General features: G+C 42.5%; 1 protein-coding gene across 1 annotated transcript in view; it reads left to right on the top strand.

Moving 5' to 3' along the window:
- Positions 1-14,927, top strand: part of DNAH11 (dynein, axonemal, heavy chain 11) — a 198,265-nt gene that overhangs the window by 49,256 nt on the left and 134,082 nt on the right. Inside the window, exons 28-30 of the mRNA XM_015558132.1 lie at positions 1,384-1,510; positions 7,735-7,884; positions 10,645-10,878. Of these exons, the coding sequence (XP_015413618.1) occupies positions 1,384-1,510; positions 7,735-7,884; positions 10,645-10,878 (511 nt within the window). The remainder of the gene's footprint in view (positions 1-1,383; positions 1,511-7,734; positions 7,885-10,644; positions 10,879-14,927) is intronic.

The following is a 14,927-nucleotide window of genomic DNA, read 5'->3' as shown; positions in this document are numbered from 1 at the left end:
GCTGCGCCTCCCTCCCGATTGAAAACGCCAATTGCGCCCTCAGCCGCCAGCCCGCTCCGCGCACTCCGCACCTCAGAATTTGACTTCAGCACTGCGCCTCCTCTGAGTGTCCATATGAGTTACTCTTTCCTCCTAGTTGTAGGAATTCCACTCAGCCAGCGTTCCTGTAGTTCTGGATGATGTCCGTTCCGTCTTTTAGTTTCACTTTTGAAATGGTTGTTCGAGGCAGCAAATTCTGGCGTTAACCTATGCCGCCATCTTGGTTCTCCGATACATATGTTTTTTGAGTTAATGTAAATAAACCCAAGTATACTATTTCTGTTTTCCAAAAGGACTATTTTACTAGTAAAATTAGAATATCTTATTATTAAGAGAATCGACATGATTTATTGGTCAATTCTTTTATTGAGCTCTTCTGCAAATATTTATTAAGCATCTACTAAATACCAGGAACTGGGATTGTACTCAGTTATTTCAAGTCCTTTATTTTGCATATAGTTTAATTATACTAGAAATTATCCTTAGAGAATATGTTAGTAATTTTGAAGTCCTGTCCTATGGGCCATTTGTAATTTTCACATGTAATTCTACAATAACTAGTAGTCATAAGAATATTCTGGCAGGTCAGCTACTAAAAATATTTGTGCATAATTGTGATCACTTTATTTATTTTTTTTTTTTGCAAAGTAGAGGAGCACTCTACGTAAAAAATATATATCACATCTGCAAAAATCTGGAATTTTTTCAGAGATCAAGCTGGCCATCATTTTAAAAGGGTGGATTTCTGAGAAGTTCATTATTTGTATTTAGTCAGTAATCTTTGGGACATTTGGGGGTTTGGGTTCTGAGTCATCTCTGCTCTGCTAAGAACAATAAAGTGGAAATAATTGTGGATCAAATGACTTCTCTGAATATCAGAGAGAGTTGAAGCCATGTGTGTTTTGTAGACATTCAGTGGGAAGGGAAGACTTTAAACCAATTACATCTGAACTAGTGCGCTGTGTGTGCAGGCTACGTGGTGCCAAATCTAGTCTTCTCCCTGCTAGTGAGGAGTGTCATTCAGAAAAATGATGAGTGACATCAACCTAAGTGTGATCTAAATTAAACCTCAACAGATGATGGGTATGCACATGCTCGTGTGTGTGTGTGTGTGGGTGTGTGTGTGTGTGTGTGTGTGTGTGTCCGTGTCCGTGTGTCCTCCTCCTTGGCATGGCTTGTACATTAGTCACAAGCAGGATACTGGAGTCAAAGAGAAGGAGGTAGGTTGCCTGCAATCAGTGACCTTATTGTAAGGGACAGATGCGAGAAGGTGGGTTTTGTTCTGTTGATGTTTTAATAACTGAACGGGCAAAATAAACTTACAAATGCATTTTATTCCTATAGGCTTTCTCTTTGTGAAAAAGCTCTGGCCGAATACCTGGAAACCAAGCGCGTGGCTTTTCCACGCTTCTATTTCATCTCTTCCGCGGACTTACTTGACATTCTTTCAAAGGGAGCTCAGCCTAAACAGGTAGCATCTTTTTTTTTTTTTTTAAGTCTCATGCTGTATTGTACTATGTTCACTAAGGAATGTCACAGTTTCTCTGTCATTGTCAAATACCACCTCCATGTCACATGTGCTAGGAGCTAGAAAATCTGCAGTGAAAATTCTCAGTGCAGCAGCAGAGAGGGGCCAGAGTTGATGCTAAAGGAACCAGGGGAGGTAACTGGTCCTCAGGAAAGGGAAAGGATATCAAAGGCACAAGGCTGAGGGCATTGTAAGAAGTTAATGACTTACATACAAGGGACTACTCCTCAGACATAAGAAGAGATGAAGTACTGCCATTGTGACAACATGGACGGACCTTGAGAATATTATGCTAAGGGAAATAAGTCAGTCAGAAAAAGCCAGTCCTATCTGTGATATAAAACTGAAACTCAGACACAGACAACAGTATGGTGGTTACCAGAGGGAACAGCGAATGCTTTGGGGCCACTCTGCCAAGTAGCCTGGCCTCGCTACCCTCTTTTAACTTCCTTTTCAATGTCAGAATCAGTTTCGGACCACCAGACACAACGTTTCCGCCTCTGCCTTTTGTGCCAACATTCCTGAATGTGCTCCCGGTAGTGTGACCGAGATAACATGGCAACTGTCGCTTGTGGACTAACAATGCGGTGTCCCCAGAAATGATGCCTTTTGTGGACAGATAACTCATGCTGACATCTTCTGAATGACTTGAATTCTTGAGACTCCCCCTCCTCCACCCACCACACTCAATTTAAGAGTGTTGGCCAAAGTGAGGGTTTCTGCAGTTAATTGTGGAATTTAATCAGCCTGAACTTATCAGCCAGGGAGGTCTGATGCCACTACAACTTCTAGTCTTGTAAAGAGAAATCCCTAAGTGAAGATACTTAGTTGGAATGCCAGAGTGATGGAAGAGTGTCTAGAATGCCTTTGGTGATTACTTGCTGCTGGTAAGCGAGGTTAAGGTCAAGTTTTAAAGATTTTCTCCTCCCAAAAATTCACCCTAACCTCCCAAAGGCATGGATTATCTAAAGGACAGTGGGTATGGGCACTGCTTAACCTCAGTGGTCAGAAATCTCTGGTCGATGCTTATGGAAATACAGACTTAAATAGTTATGCACAGCTGGTTTGAAGTTGCACAGGATTAGGTAGTTCTAAAAAATATTTTCATTGATTTTTTAGAGAGAGAGGTAGGGAGAGGGGAAGAGAGGAAATCATCAATGTGAGAGAAGAACATCAATCTCCTGCCTCCTGAATGCCCCCTACCCAGGATCGAGTCGCAACCCGGGCATGTGCCCTAATTGGGAATGGAACTGGCAACCTTTTGGTGCATGACACCCAATCAACTGAGTCACACTGGCCAGGGCACATATGATTCAATATTAACATTCTTTGATTTCCCCCTTTTATAAAGACATCATTTTGTATTTTCAAGTGAATAGTGTAGTGGTTAAAGCGAAACAGAGTAATATTAGTTGATTCCTTTGTACCCTCCAGGTTGTCATCAAGTGCCTTAAAATAGCTGACGTGTGTAGTCAAGATGTTTTTAGCCACTTATTCCTAATGACTTGAAAGATCTTTTTGTCCTGGGAGATTTTGCACATTTCTCTTCCCTGATCTGTATTATGATTAGCGAAAACTGCTCCATGATGGAGAAATGTTAACGAAAGACAAACTTGTAAGGGGATGAGCTGCATTTTTCTTGTCTAATAGAGTCGCCATGAACTACATGTGTTTGGTTATTAAATAATTAAAACGTGGCGACTGAGAAACTGGATTTTTAGCTTTAATAAATTTTAAAATTTGAAACATTTTTAATTTTATTTTTTATTAAATTTATTGGTGTGACATTGGTTAATGTGCTATTACAGGTTTCAGGTGTGGGTTTCTATGTTACAAGATCTGTATATTGCATGGTGTGCCCACCACCCAAGGTCAAATCTTCTCCCATCACCATATATTAGGATCCTCTTCTTCCTCCACCCCCGTTCCTCTGGCAACCACCACACTTTGTGTCCATGAATTTCAGTTTTATATCCCACATATGAATGAGGTCATATGGTTCTTAGCTTTTTCTGACTTAGTTCACTTAGTATGATATTCTCAAGGTCCATCCATGTATTGCAAATGGCAGTATTCCATCCTTTCTTATGGCTGAGTAGTATTCCTTGTGCGTGTGTACCACATCTTCTTGACCCAGTCCTCTCTCACAGGGCACTTTGGTTGTAAAATTTGTAACGTATTTGATTCAGCTATTGGAAAACGTCTTTGAAACTACGTGGGTGTATGAATCTACTTTGCAGTTGTCTATTTTATGAAGTCTAAATGCAGATCAAGTATTTCTGATGAAAAATCCCAATGGAGATATGCTATAAATAGTAAATACACAACCGATTTCAAAAACTTACTCTGGAGAAACGAATGTAAAATATCTCATGAATAATTTTTATATTTCTTGAGGAAGTGAAAACATTTTGGGTGTACGAGGTCAAATAAAAGACTTAAAATTATTTGCACCTGTTCCTTTCTACTGGGTTTAATGTGGCTATTGGAAAGCCACTGCTGTGGAAATTGAGGCCACAGTGCATCGCTACTACAATGAGATGGAGGATATATAGGCCCAGAAATGTCTCGTGTTTGCATCAAGAAATGTCCTTCAGTGGCTCCGGCCCAAGTCTGCACCAGAGGAAACCTGCCAACTTGTCTTTTGAGAAATCCCCTAAATTGCAGTGATGAGACAGATGGCGCTACACTGATGCTTTTAATAGACTGTAAATATTGGCACTTGGGAAGGTGCTTGTGAGAAATGGGCTTAATATTAGGTGATAAAGAACGCTGCTGGATCTTAAGAGGCAAACATGGAAGGCCACACATTTCCCACAGGCACCGTATGTTTCTGTCTGGTGCTTCCATGTGGTTATCTCCATGGTGGAGTGAAAGAACCTCAGCTTCTGAATGTCAGGAATCGGGGTGACGGAGCTCAACACTCAGTGTCACAACCTGCTCCAACAGGGCGTAGTGCTCAGACAGCTGTGAGGACCAAGGCTCAAGATGCAAGTGGTTAATTGACGGCATGCCAAGACGCGTGAGTTTTAGTTGAAGTAAAATCAGTTAAACATCCCAGCTTTTGTAGAGGAAATAGAGAGCTGGAGAGCTGTTAGCTACTGAAGGCAGAGGGAGGGGTTGCTTAGGTTGGGCTGAGGAAGGAATGGTGGCAACAGGAAGCAGTCACAGAAGATGGTCATGGTTTGGGCCATCTTACCATCGTCTCTACTTACTTCAACTGAGCAGCGAGGAATAGAGGCTGCTCACCTAAGTGGAGTTGGTCACAGAAATTGCCAACTGAGAGCAGCTCTTCTGGACATAATTTAGGACTATGTCCTATTTTAAATGGATGGCTTTGTGTGAAGGCTGCCTGTTACTCAAAGGACTTGGGCCTTTAAGTGTGTGATAAGAAAATAGACACTCAAAATTTTAAATAAATATGCCATAAGTCATGTATCCACTGGGGCTTATCTTTGATTATCCTTGCAAAATTGTTAGTATATAGTTGGCTACAGGTTGTATAACAATATATGTAATTTTTTTTCCATGTTGCAAATATATTGTCACTGTATAGAATTCTGTTGCAGCTCTTTTATTGGAATTCTCTCCAATAGCCAAGTTACACTCCAAAATCAGGATTTAAATAAACTATCACTTTAATGCTATGAGATCCAAATATGAAATCTCATGAATGTGGCATCCTGCCAGTCCTGAGTTTTGGGCCTTGCTGTGGAATCTGAAACTCCTGGTCCCAGCTTTGCTTGGTGTCACTAGTGAGTGTAAATGCCACTTCATTTGCTGGAACCTGTACCCCGAGGGAACAGCATTTCAGCTTTTGCTGCTAACCTTTTAGAAACCTACTTAATACATCAAAGACATCACTAGCTTTTTTTTTTATGATTTGCAGTGTTCAAATCCTTGCCATTTCTTTAGTGAGATCAGAAAAGGGGCCTATGAGACGTTTGTTTTTATGAAATCGTTTTTAATTCTGTGTTAATAAATACAAAGAGCTCTCACTAGAAATGGAACAGATCTGAGGACAACAGAGCCCACATTAGCCTAAAAGCCAGTCCTGTTCTCTCAGCAGCTCTACGTGGAAGGCAGAAGCTGACAATGTCCGGCTTCCTATGCTAGGACTCCAGACCTAGGAGTTCTTTCAAAACTATTTTCTCACCAAAGCAATAATGTGTGAGGGTGTCTGATGGTTGAGGTCTCATTTATCCTGCAGCTTTTCACCTCAACGTGATTTAGGCCCATTGCACAGTAGAAGCCATTAAGCATCTGTGCTCTTCCTGGCCACTTCAGCTGTGACAGGGAATTGTCAGGTTACGGGAGATACTTCTGTGTATACATGTCCTTGGGGTAACGTACAGGGATGGAGGAGAGTATGATCACCTGAGCAGTGATCATTGGTGACCGCTCTGTCTAGGTTTAAAGTTAGCGAGAGTCTTAAAAGCTCATCTGTTTTACACTCAGAAGATTTCTTGCTCTGATTTTCTTTACTACTGAAACTGCAACTACAGCAGAGATGTTAAGGCGAAGGGCTGCAAAGATTAAGTCACCCTTAAGAAGTTCCTTATAGTATTATTGGTATTGGTCTTGTCATTGGTCTTGTCACGCAGGGACTTTAGGCAAGTTGCTCTTGTCCCTAGATGCTGCTGTTGGGATAGTTATCAAGTGTAGTTCCACTGTATTTTAAGAAAAACTCATTACAGAGATGGCCCCCATATGCTGATAAATGCTGGTAACCATCTTCTGGCTATCAGTACCTTTTATTTAAATTTTTTCTATTGAGATGAAATGCACATAATATAAAATTAACCACTTTGAAGTGTGTGACTCAGTGGCATTTTGTACATTCACAATGTTGTACAACCATCACCTCTACCTAGTTTTAAACTGTTTTCATCATCATAAAATCCCATACCCATTAAGCAGTCACTGAATTCCTTCCCCCTTCCAGTCCCTAACAACCATCCATCTCCTTTGTTCCTATGGATTTACCTGCTCTAGACATTCCATATAAATGGAATCATACAGTATTTGGTCTTTTATGACTGGCTTCTCTCATTTGGTATGATGTTGTCAAGGTCATGGGCCATGGTGTAGCTTGTATCAGCACTTCATTCCTTTTTTATGGCCAAAAATTACTCCATTGTACAGATATGGCAGTTTATTTGGCCATCTACCCGTAAGTAGACATTTGGGTTCCACGTTTTGGCTTTTGTAATACTGCACTTGTGTTCAAGTATTTGAGGGCCTGTTTTTAGTTATTTTGGGTAGCTACCTAGGAGTGGAATTGCTGGGTCAGATGGTAATTCTGTGTGTAAGTTTTCAAGGAACCAGCCAACTGTTTTCTACTCAGCATCTTTTATTGCTACCATGTATAGAGAGGGTCACTTCTTCCCACTCCTGATACTTCCTCTGGTCCACTCTCTGACTTTCTCCAATAGTCTGGAACCTGCGTAGGGTTCAATAAGCTATTGGGGGTTCCTTTGAGGATCCCACAACTTAGGATGTGAAAGGTTGTGGTGACAGTTTGAACTTGTAGATGTCACCTGGACTTGGAGGTTTAAAAATCTACCTTCCATTTACTTTTAGCAATGTCAATTTGGCAAAGTCACGTACTATTATAGCTCCAATATCAATATCAGTAAAAATGGGGATCCTATTCGCTTTTCTTATATAACAAGTGTGCCATGGGCTCCCCTTAGTATCGAAGGACGTACCCAACGAGGGGCCCAACTCAAGAGGAAGATGTATCTGACTTACATTTTTGTTTCAGACATTTTAACACAGCGTTTTATAGTATAAGCTTTTTTATAGTATCAGTGTAATAATATGTCTGAACTTTAAAAGCTTGACCACACATTCTTAGCAGGATGATAGCTATAGGACTATGACCAAGATGGAGAAGTTGGCCAGTCTCCAATCTAGAAAATAGGAAACTGTGTGGTAAGCACTCACCTCCCGTCCCTGCTGATGTGACCAGAGAGCCTGGCCACTTCTCTACCCAGGCCACTTCAAACTCTGGAGTTTAAAAGTGATTCTTATTTTGAAGAAAACCATTTGGAGACAACACTGCAACTCTATAGTTTTGTGAATCCCTATGGCACCATCACTAGATGGCCAGAACATATCTCCAGTAAGAAGAGCTCTTATCTTTCCTAATCACCTTGTCTTAGGTGACACGTCACCTGGCCAAACTCTTCGACAGCATCGCAGACCTGCAGTTTGCCGACGACCAGGATGTTTGTGCCCACAGAGCCATTGGCATGTTCAGCAAAGAAAAGGAATATGTCCCATTCCAAGCCTTGTGTGAATGCAGAGGCCACGTAAGATTTGCTTATGACCTTTTCTGTGCTGGAGGAGGGTTTCTGGGGTAATTTTTAAGGGTTGAGTTGAACAAGAAAAAAATGAGCCCATGTCAGATCAGGGCCCAGTTGGTTTTGTGCTCAGAGCTTCCTGTTCACCTGTGTCCAGAGTGGCAGAGGGCTCCTCTGCCATGCTCCCCAGGTTCTGCTCTTTCAGCTGCAGCACCCGTAGGGTCTCAGAGATGCTAGCCATTGAACTAGACAGGAGGGACTGTCACAGGTGGAATGTGTGGATCCCCGAATTGGAAGCAATGCCGCCCAGTGACAGTGCCTCCCACACAACGTATGGTTGTCACCACGGCTCAGAGAGTATAGCGGTGAGGGTGGAGCAGTGCCTCGCAGAAAAGCATGTTTTAGAGGCTTGTGGTTCAGGATTCTGATGTGAATATTGTCAGTGGCTGCTCATAAATTAAGTGGATTGAGTCTACCAAGCTGATGACCACGTGCACAAACAATTTAAGGTGGCATATTCTCTTCTGTCACAGCTACATACCTCAAAGATATTCTCAATGATGATCTGCAAGGCTCATTATGAGTAATGGGTGAGCTCATGGTGTTTTTAGATGATTTAGAGGAATTGCATTTTTATAGTGATGCTTGATTAGCTTGGGTTAATCCACGGAGTAGCTGAGCAGTAGCTTCTATTACAGAACCATTTGGGTTGAGTCGGGGTTCCTTCAAGTGTCCCTTGCAGAAATGTGATGGCCATCTTTTTTTTAAAAAAAAACAGGTTTTCTTTATTTCTCTCTGTTGCTTTTTAATATTGTACCAGAAAAATCCTGCCAAATGAAGAGGAAGCAGATGGTGGAATACTTTGATTAAATATATTTTTTGATCTCTTGGGCTCTTTAGGATATTATTACAATGATTAGAAAAAGTCACCATAAACTATCTTGACAAAAGTGTGTTGCTGTCTGCTCCATCCCCAGCAGACTGCTAGCCGACTGGCATCGGGCCCAGAAGGAGGACAGTCCTTTGACAGATGAGGCTGTCACTAGCGGGAACCCTTGATGTTGGGAGTTTTCACAGCGTTCCAATTTATTCTGTATAAGCAACGTGAGCTAGATACTTTCCAACACACGCCACATTCACCCTCTAACTGCCTTTATTTTATAAAAAGGTGCTGTTACTTTAGGTCTTTTTTTCCCACTGCACTTTTATGATGGATTCTTCCTAATTTATACTATTTATAATTTATTTGACTAGTGTTGATTGAATGCCTGCTATGTGGCAGAAGCTGGGTTAGCCTTTTGGAGATCCAGAAATGAATAAGACAAGGCCCCCGCTTCTTGAGGAGCTGTTAGTCTCATGGAAGAAATGAATATACACATCCTCAGTGGAACAGTGGGAAGTGGTGATTGTTGTTAGGGTTGGGCAGAAACTGATGAAATACCGAAAAGGGGAGGGGTCAAACAAGGACCTCATCAGAGCTCACGTCTCCAATCAGACTACATTGCCACTGTTGGTGTAATCATCTGAACATGAGCTGATAGATCAACTCATATGTGCGTTTGGTCTTCCCAAATGGACCAGAAAGTGCTTGAGAGCAGGTGGCCGTATTGAGGACATGGATGCCTGAGCATCTGGGAGATGCTCAGATGGTGACTGATTCACTGAAGGAGCTGGTTGCTTGGTGACCTGAAGAGTTGAGCTTAGGGACTAAAGCAGCAATTAGATCAGATACCCTGGGCTCAGGCACTGAACAAAGCCCAGCCCTGAAGTCGGAGGAGAAGGCTCTTGGGATGTTGGGGCCATTTCCAGGGCGGACTTCCTTTCTCTTTCAGTCGGGAAGGCTGTCAGCACATAAACCACACGCCACCCCTTCCCAGTTCTCCGGAGAAAGAGGTTCGGGAATGAATGCTGCTGCCATCTTCACAGGGGCAGGGGAAAGTCAGTTCCAGCATCTTCGGCATCCCCTGTGGTTCTTGGGGTTTATAGTCCTTTTTTACTGTGGTCAGTCACTTGCAAGTAGTCTGTGTATCCTTCTTGTTATGTAATATCATCCCATGGAAGCATATATGGAGAACTATAACAGCATATTTGAATAGGATGGAAACTGGCTGAAATATATTTGTGGGAGCAAAATAAACATGAATTCTAAAAAGAAAGATTAATTTTCACAAGTCAGCAGTTGTCCTATCTCTCATACTCTCCTGCTGTCTAATTTTTGACAAGTGTGAAAAGAACCAGTAGGGAACATAATTAAGATACTTGCTGAAAACACCTTGTCTCAAACTAAGAACTATGATGATCTTAGAGAAGAATTTTCAGTACTTTTAAAAATTATCCAAAGATATGTTTTAAAAAATCCATTTCCCATATTCCCAAAGCTCTAAATTATTATTCTAGCACATTACTCTATAGAGGGCTGTGATGTTTGGTTTCCCAAAACACTGTGTGTTACCAGAGGGACCTTAGTCTCCTTGTCTTTGAATCTGAAAAAAATGAATAATCACAAACACCCCCTGTAGGGTTTGGAAGGTTATTAGCCAGCTGGTAGGTGAAATAAAACAAGTAGTGTCTCCAGGAATAGCCAGTTCATGTAGGAAAAACACTTCAATCTGTTGTTTGTCTTCTCCTTTGAGTTACCACTCTTGTTTTCTCCAAGGGTTTAAACTGAATCCAGCCAAGTCCTTACTCTCTGCATGGCCCTTAAGCCCAATAGGTTACCCTTCTCCCCTAGTCAAGCCTGTGCTGTAACAGTTCACTTTGCTTTGAAAGGTGGAAACGTGGCTTCTGCAGCTTGAACAGACCATGCAGGAAACAGTGCGACATTCTATCACGGAGGCCATCGCGGCCTATGAGGAGAAACCGAGGGAACTGTGGCTTTTCGATTTCCCGGCTCAAGTCGCGCTAACCGGCTCACAGATCTGGTGGACCACGGATGTGGGAATAGCCTTCAGCAGGCTGGAGGAAGGCTATGAAACGGCCCTGAAGGATTTCCACAAAAAACAGGTATTTTACAGATAAGTGATGTCGAGATATAAAGGAACTTGAAGAGGGAGGTAAGCTTCATTCATTCATTCCCCATTCATGGAGTGTCTTCTGTATGCATGGCAGTGTACTAGGAAGATTTTTAGCAATGAGTTATTTAACTTTTTATTTTCTCCCTTTGTGTTATTCTTCTGGTTTTCTAGATGGATTTAAAAAATATCCATCATGTCCATGATCCCCCAAGACTCTAATCTCTCACTCACTCCTGGATCTGTGCCTATATTTTTCCTTCCCTGTGAGAGTTCATCTCTCTGACCATGTGTTTATTAGAGAATATGTGCATGACTAAGAGGGTGGGTGACTATTCAACAAAGACAGATGTTTTCATGTGTTATGGTTTTCTGTTCATTATAAATCACAGAGGAGCAACTTTGAAAAATAGTCTATTTTTATTTTTTTAATCCTCACCTGAGCACACACTCAGAGAGAGGAAGCAGGCAGGGGGAGAGAGAAATATCCATCAGTTGCCTTCTGTACATGCCCTTACTGGGAATCGAACCGGCAACCTTTCAGTGCATAGGACGATCCTCAGCCAACTGAGCCACTCCAGCCAGGCCGAAAATAGTCTATTTTGAATTCCATGTTATTCATCTCATTCTGTATGACCTCTCCTTAAGGCCCCTGTCTAAGGTGTGCTCTTAGCTGTGGAACAGGTCAGAGATATGGCCTTCCTTTTGGTTTATAGATTAAGAGAATATCGGGCTTGGAAAGGGGTGGAAATATTAGTTTGTCTGCTCTTCCTGTTTTCCGTGGATAAAGGCTGAATCCAGAGACATTAAGTGACTTTGCCAAGTTGCACAATTTATAAGCAAAAATGGCAGGGCCAGCAGAACTCAGCATGCTTTCCAGATTTCCTGTTGCTTCTCTGCGTAGCAGGACTTGGAACTTGGTGAGTTTTTTAATGCGAGGTCAACTTTGCACTTCTGAAATAAACTTCGCTTGTATGTATTTTTTGCTGGAATCCCTTTGCTAATATTTTGTCAAGGAATTTTGCATTTTTGTTCGGAAGGGACACTTACCTGCAGTTTTCTTTTATTTTTTTATAGTATGTTTACTGGGTTTGGGGGTCAGGGTTATGCTCTTAAAAGGAATTGGAAAGTACTACATCCTCATCTAGTTTATGAAAGAGTTTATGGTCAGAATCACTGGTGCTGCCATCTGGGCCTGGAGTTTTCTATGAGGAACATTTTAGGATTAGAAATTGATTTCTTTTATATATATGCTGCTTTGTAGCTTTTTTTGTGTCTTTTTTCCCCTTTGTGTCAGTATTATTCAAGATATTTATCCATATCATCTAAGTCAGGGGCTGGCAAATTACAGCCCACTGGCCAACTCTGGCCAGGGCCCCGTCTCAGGCTGCTTTCATGCTACTTCACACAACACCAGCCACGCGGAGTCATAATGGAGCCCGTGTAGCCTGCCCAGCCGGAAGCAGTTACTGTCCGGCTCTTTGCAGAGAACCTTTGTCCACCCCCGACCTAAGTTGTCAAGCTGAGTCGACATGGGTATCTTGACATTGTCCTTGGCAAACTGTCCTCCTCTTACCCCTGGTGGTGTTGAGTTGTGTTTCCTCTTGTTTTGTTTTGTTCTTCGTTGTGCTCTCTAGGAGTTTATCCATCTTATTTGTATTTTCTAAGAACTAATCTTTGATTTTTTCCATTGTGAGTTTTATATTTTGCTGATTTCTGCTTTATCTTAATTACTTAGAGTTTAATCTCCTTTTTTTCAAATTTCTTAAGGTGGGAGCTTAGATGACTGGTTTTACACATTTTTCTTTCCTAATATGAGCATTTGAAAAAACTCCCGAACTTGAAGAATGTCTTTCGGAAACCTGCAGAGCAAATCACGCTTCATGGGGAAGCATAGAGTCCTTGCCATTACTGTCAGGGCGGAGGTGGTCATGCTCACAGTCTCTGACGTCCATTAACCAGGACTGTGCTGGGTTTAGCAGCAGGACCAAAGGAGAAGTGGACATGACCGGGGGAAAGGAAGGCAGCCAACTGGGATTCCACAGCACATGCCCTGGTGGTAGGGACGAGTACGGAGCCTGGTCTCTCTCGCCGTTTCCTGCGTTCTAGCTGGTGGAAACAAAAGTCCATTGTTCCTGATATTGCTGACACTGAAACATCGGGATTAGAGGTCCTTGTGCCTATTGTTTTGAAACAAGAAGAACATTATTTTTGTGTTATGTCCAGTGGGGAAGGGATTGAGGGCTTTGGGAGCTGACCCCCACAGCACTTAGCAGTCACACTGATTTGCTTAGTGAGATTTAATATGTGTACAGAGGGGCCCCTTCTAGCTGCATGCCACAGTGGCCTGGGTGGCCCGGACTGGGAAGCCTGCCATGCCCGATGCTGGTGAAATTCCAGCAGCTGCACGGGAAATGTTCTTCCTGCTTCTCCGATGTTCCCGCGTTCAGAAAAGCATACCACCATTCTTCACGGGCTTCTCACACTAGAATGCCCTTCGGTTTTTCTTCCAGCCAATTCCCAGTCAGCCACCAGCTCTCTTCAGTTGCCCTGAATAGCTCTATTCTCTCTCTTCCCCCCACCGCTTTGTTAGTATCCCAGGCCCAGCCACTTTTTTCTCGCCTGGAGAACTGGAGCATCCTCCTCTCCCGTCCCTTTTTCCAGTCTTGTTTTCCTCCAGTTCTTCATGCGACAGGCAAAGATATCTTTTGAAAACACAGATCTAATGATCACTCCACTGCCCCAAACCCTTCAGCAACATCGCATCAGCCTCTTCTCTAAGCTGGCCGAGCCCTGCAAGTTTGGGCCCTGGCTTTTCGCTCAGCACTTATGTACTGATCCCTGTTCCCTTCCTCTGTCACCATTCCAGACGTCTCGAAGTTCCCAGGCAAGGTCACCTGCTGTATCCTGGACCTTCCCACAGGCTGCTTTCTGTGGGTGGTCAGCCCTACGTTCTCTCTAACCTAAATTATACACATTCTCTAGGCCTTAGCAATACATACCCTTTCCTCCAAAATGTCCTTCCCAGCCCTGGATTAGGCAAGGCCCTATTTCTGTGTGTTCTCATAGTACTTTGTTCTCACTCCAGCAAAACAGTTGCAATTATTTGTCTGCATTCTTCATTGGCCTGTACGCTCAGGAAACAGTAACCACATTTGTCTTATATGAATGATTGGGTAAAAGAAGAAAATGTTGTCCTGGTATGTATTGTTGCTGTCATCCATTCATTTCTTCCTTCATCCATATGATGAGTGTTTACTGAGCACATGCTTTATGCTGGGCACTGTGTTAAGTCTGGGAATATAGTACCGAATAAGGCCGCTTAGGGCCTGGCTCCTTTGAGCATATCATCAAGTGGAGGAGTGAAACAATAGACAGAGAAATAAGTGAATGATAGGACACTAGTAAGTACCATGAAGACACACAGTAGAAACATGTGGAATAATTGGGTAGGGAGTCATGTAAATAGGATGGCCAGGGAAGGCCCATCGAAGGAGGCAAATCTGAGCTAAGACTTGAATGATGGAAGGAAGCCAGCCGTACAAAGACCAGAGTGAAAAGGACTCCAGGTAAATGAAACAGTTTCTGTGGCCTTGGGCAGCCATGACGGAGGAACAAAGAGAAGGCCAGTACCATTGGGTGAGTACAAGATAAGCAAAGGGTGGCGGGAGGTCAGGGAAGGCGTTGTGCTCATGAATAAGCTAAAGGCCAAGGTGTACCAGGAAAATAGCCACAGGGGGTTCAGGGAGCTTGTTAGGTATTTGACTTAAGGCTAACTTCTTTGATCCACTAGGAAATCACATGGCACTGCTTTGATTAAGAGCAAGAATACAGGCTGATTACATGATAGAGTGTATATGTACATATGTGTGTGTGTGTGTGTGTAGTGAAAGCTGCCAGGGGATGGTTATGTGTCACAGATCATAAACTTGCATGCAGTTATAATGTGATCATATAGTAATTGCAGCCCAAATGATATAGGCATTTTATAATTATTCATTTTTGTGGGTACAGAATTTTATTACTTACAAGAGAGAAACA

Source organism: Myotis davidii, unplaced genomic scaffold (assembly GCF_000327345.1).
Source record: "Myotis davidii unplaced genomic scaffold, ASM32734v1 scaffold168, whole genome shotgun sequence".
Lineage (NCBI taxonomy): Eukaryota > Metazoa > Chordata > Mammalia > Chiroptera > Vespertilionidae > Myotis > Myotis davidii.
Note: the sequence above shows the minus strand (reverse complement) of the source record. Positions and strands in the feature narration are given on the sequence as shown.